The sequence below is a fragment of the Gavialis gangeticus genome, unplaced genomic scaffold (genome assembly GCF_001723915.1).
Source record: "Gavialis gangeticus isolate Ggan-Ray unplaced genomic scaffold, GavGan_comp1, whole genome shotgun sequence".
Taxonomy (NCBI): domain Eukaryota; kingdom Metazoa; phylum Chordata; order Crocodylia; family Gavialidae; genus Gavialis; species Gavialis gangeticus.
The window spans coordinates 7,925,726-7,930,239 of record NW_017729025.1 but is presented as its reverse complement, the minus strand read 5'-3'; the positions used below and the strand labels follow the sequence as shown (position 1 = coordinate 7,930,239).

Genomic DNA, 4,514 nt, shown 5'->3' with positions numbered 1-4,514 from the left:
CTCGCGTGACAGCCGGCGTGCCCGCGCCACTCGCCCGGAGGAGGCTTTGGGAGCCAAGTCTGCCTGCCCAGAGCAGCACAGAGCCTGCTCCAGCCCGGGGCCGGCTCTGCTTGTCGGGGCCTGCTGGCGAGGGCTCGGCGGTCCGCACGGCCGCTCGGCTCTGAAGGGAGGGTCGGGCTGGGGCTGAACCCCAGCGTTACACCTGAGCGCAGTTAGTGCCGTCGCCCAGCTGGGAGCTGATGCTCGGGCTTGTCCGTGACGGCTCTAACCCCCGCTGGAAGGCCACCAGCGTCCCCTGTCGCAGCCCCCGGCGCTCTGCTCACGCCGTGCAGGCATCGTTGGCCCTGGATTTGACGCCTTCCTAAGCCCGGCTCCTGCTTCGAGGGACTTCCAGCTCGAGGAGAGGCCGAGCGGATGGTGAAAGAAGGGAGAGGGCCTGGGGGACTTCGGCTTTGCTCTTGCTGTCCTGCTCTCCCCTCTGCTTAAAACCAGCAGTTAAAGCTGGTTTCTCGCTGGGGTGTTGTCATGGGGTATTGGGCAGTTAAACCAGCTTTCTCACTGGGGTATTGTCTAAGGGATGCGGGGCTGTCTTCCAGCTTGTTATTCTGGGCTGCTGTTGCTTCCCTGGGCAGTCGCAGAGGCTGGGAAGTCTCCAGGGCAGGAATTGTGTTTACGAGATGCTTGGAGCAGGAGGTGTTGGAAACCATGTGACGAACCAAGCGCCTCCAGGCTGGTGCTCAGATGAGCCCCCCGAGTCGCTTATCTATACAGCCTGCCCCCTGCGTCTCTGGGATCGCACCTCCTAATTTGGGACTTTAAAGCTTGCAAGTTCCCAGATCTATTGCTTGCGAAAAATGGCCACTTACTCAGTGCCTGCCAGTGCAAAGAACCGGTGGCGCTGCCGGCTTCCCCGAAGCCACCGCAGGCTGGCGCACGGTTCCCTCCAAGCCGCTTTGATTTGCTTTCTTCCCCATGTCATCCCTGCCCGGGGGTGCCAGCCCTTGGGCTTCAACCTGTTGCCGGTGGACAGAATCCAGCGGGCTGCACAAGGTGAAGGGGCGGGTGGACCTCGGCCCTGGTACTCCTGTGCCAAGGACGGGCTGCTGGTTACTTGGCACTACTGCTTACGGGGTGGTGGCTGGAAGCTGCTGGTGTGACAGGTCCAGCTCCATCAGAAGTGGTGAACTTCTCGGATGACTCCTCCCATCTCCAGTTCTTCCCTAAAATGTCTCTTCTGGCTTCCCTTGCCCACTCTCCCCTGCTTTCAGGATCTTCCTGGCTACATCGTCTGCCTCTGTCCCTTTTGGGCTGCCTTCCTCCCTGTCTCCTCTTAGTCCCCAGCTGCTGAGAAATGTGCTGTATTTCTAGATCACAGCGGATCTTTGGGGTTTTTTGTTTTTTGGGGTTTTTTGCCCTCCCTGGGGCCAAAGAGCCTGCAGATCCCAGCTGCTGAAACCAATTCTAGTCCAGCTGCCCTGGCTTGTAACAGTGGGGGATCTAGCCCCTGTTGGACCCTAACTTGTCTTCCTTTCCATCGCTGTCCCTAACCCTCTATTCCTTTTCCATCTAGCACCAGGAATACTAAAAAGCAGGTTTGGTTTCAAGCTAAAAGCCTTCACTTGCTGCTGTGGTACTGACCGCCTCTACCGACTAGGAGGGAGAGTGGCTGGCGCAGGGCTCGCTTGGCACCCGACTGCCATGCCTCTGTCCTAGTTCTGCAGTCTGAAGGCAGTGTCAGGACATGCTCGTAGGCTGGAGCAGACTGTTCGTTCACCTCCCAGCCTTCCCGTGTGACTAAGTCTGCCTGGGACATCCTCCAGCCTGAGCCAACACTTGCATCATCTGCTTCATTAATATGAGAGCAGCCTCATTTTCCCAGCGATGGTGGAAACTTTCTTTAGCAACCTGGGATTATAACCATGGCAGGTGGCTTCCGTGGCTCTAGGTTGATTCACCTGCATTTGGGCATTGGGGTGCTTCCCAGGTAGCTTTTGAGCGGTGCTTGCTGAATTGCCCGAGACCAAACAATTGGAGCCTGCAGGTGTCTGTTAAAATCCCAGGAGCTAGGCCCAACAAATCTGACTTTTCAGAAAATGGCCTGAGACCTGCCGGGTGCAAGCTTTGCTGCGTGCAGAGTCCCTACGGAAAAGCCATGCTCTTCAGTGGCACCGGCAGCTGGTTGGCGCTGTGGAGGGTGCCCGAAGCTCTTGGGCGGTGTGCTCTGACAAGGCTTTGTTTAGCCGGGTCTTGTAAAGGATGGAGATTGCACAGCCTCTTTGGGTAACATGTTCCAGTGTTTTACTACCTTTGTAGTGAGGTTTTTCCATATCCAACCTCAACTTCCCTTGCTGCAACTTGAGCCCATTGCTCCTTCTGTCATCTGTCACCACTGAGAACAGTCCAGCTCCATCCTCTTTGCAACCGCCCTGCAGGGAGTTGAGGGCTGCTATCAAATCCCACCTCGATCTTCTCTTCTCCAGACTAAATAAGCCCCGTTCGCTCAGCCTCTCTTCACAAGTCATGTGTCCCAGCCCCCGAACCAGTTCATCGAGGCAGTGGTCTTTAGCCCATAGTTTGCCAGCAGCATTGCTTGTGGCCATGGAGGATCTAAACTGGAGGTTGCTGGGGAGTGTTGCCCAGTGTCTGTAACAAGCTCAGCATTGCCCAGGGGCTGGTGAAGTCTGGGGACCTCTATGATCTACATACCCAAGGACTGCTGGAGGTCGGCACGTGTGAGCAAGCTGTCCCTTCTCCGTGCCTGTTCTCCCAACAGCTGAGCAGGCGTGACCCGGCAGCAGCCCAGCACCTCCAGCTAGGCAAAATCTCTTACCTTCTAGGCTTACCCCATTGGTGTTCACTGCCATACCGGACAAGCTCCCTCCTAAGTGTGTAGCTACGGAAGTAACGGCCCCTGGCGGGTTTTCTGTTTTGCAGGGGCTGGTCAGCCTGGCTACCCTGCCTCAAGACCGCACTCCTGCATCTCTTCATTATTTATGCTTCTGTGCCCTTCCTGATCCGCCTCTTCCCTATGCTGCTGACCAAGTTTGTCTTTCTCAACATGTGTAAGTATTCCTCCCAGCCCCTTCTGCAGACAAGACTCTGCATCTCCACGTGTGTCCTGTCAAAGAGCAAGGACTTGAAACGGGGGCAGTTTGAGCAGCCTCTGACTTGTATTGAAGCTGCAGATGAAAGAATCAAGGTTGCAAATGACCCTGGAGCGTTCTAAGAAACTCCAGGAGGCGTCCTCTTGGGCCTCATACAGGCATCCGGTTTCTCCTGGGAGAATCGCTGTTCTCCCAGGAGAAACCATGAGCATCCAGATATTTTTTTCTCCCAGAGTAAAAATGGCCACCGTGGGAGAAATGAGTTGTCATCTGTCTGCCCAGGAATCAAATCTCCTATATGCACAGGCCTGTAGCCTGGGGGTGGGGAAGGGAAGGTGTAGAGTCATGGGGGTTCTGCCGAGCTGCTGGTTTGGAGGGGTGAGCAATGCCCTGAGGCTTTGCAGAGGGCAGGTGCTGGGTACGTCTCCACTGTGCAGGGTCATGCAGGGATACCCCAGGTAACTGGGAGGTGGTCCCAGCCTAGCGCTGCCTGGGCTAGCTGCTGGCATCTTGCTGGCTGCAGGGCAGGGTGGATGGCTGGAGGCTCTTGGTGCATGCTTGCTGGAATGGCAGGAGGATGTAGAGGCTGACCTCCCAGTGCTGCTCCTAGCATTAAAAACTGTGCTGGACTCCACCAACCTCTGCCTGGGTCTCTTCAGGCATTTTGGAGCAAGCCATGGCAAGCTTTCCAAGCAAGGCCTCCCTGCTGCAGGGACGGGGCATTGGCAGGGCAAAAGGAAAGCCTAGTCATGGCACAAGGCTGCCAGCTCTCGTCTCTACTGCCTTCGCTCTGTTGTATCTAATGTGCCTTCAGATAGCAGGGAGCAGGGTGCAGAGCCCTGGCTGCACTGAACTGAGACCTGTGGTTGCCCAGAGCCTGAAGAAAATGGACAACCTGCCCCCTTGATGCTGTTCCCCTCATTGCTTCAGGGGCCTAAGTCAGGCCTGCAGGGAGATGCCATCCCACCAGCGTAAGGGCTGCCACTTTGCACCAGATCTGCTCTTGGTCCTCCCCATGCTGAGCACTGCATGGATGATGCCTGAGTGATCACAGTCCCTTGTGAAGGAAGGGGTCTTCCTGCAACCCAGAGGAGCCTGCTGTGGCTTCACAGTTTCATAGTTGTTAGGGGCTGGAAGAGACCTTACAGATCATCGGGTCCAGCCCACCTGCACTTGGGCAGGCAAGACGGATGACCCCGGCAAGATGGAGTGTGTGGCAGAAAGCCACCTTGGTTTCTCCCCAAAAATCTCTGCCCTGTGACACTGTGATTTAAATCTCTGTGCTGTGACCATTCAATTAGGGTGGGCCCAGCACACAGGGGACCACACCCTCAGCCTGGCTCTTTAGGGAACTGGAGCTGGCTGCATTCCTGAGGGAGGGGGAAACCTGCTCCCTCTGCTTACGTGACT

General features: G+C 56.5%; 1 protein-coding gene across 1 annotated transcript in view; it reads left to right on the top strand.

The window, feature by feature from the left end:
* ABHD12B (abhydrolase domain containing 12B) overlaps window positions 1-4,514 on the top strand; it is a 45,217-nt gene that overhangs the window by 23,836 nt on the left and 16,867 nt on the right. Inside the window, exon 2 of the mRNA XM_019518356.1 lies at window positions 2,935-3,062. Coding sequence (XP_019373901.1) covers window positions 2,935-3,062 — 128 coding nt within the window. The remainder of the gene's footprint in view (window positions 1-2,934; window positions 3,063-4,514) is intronic.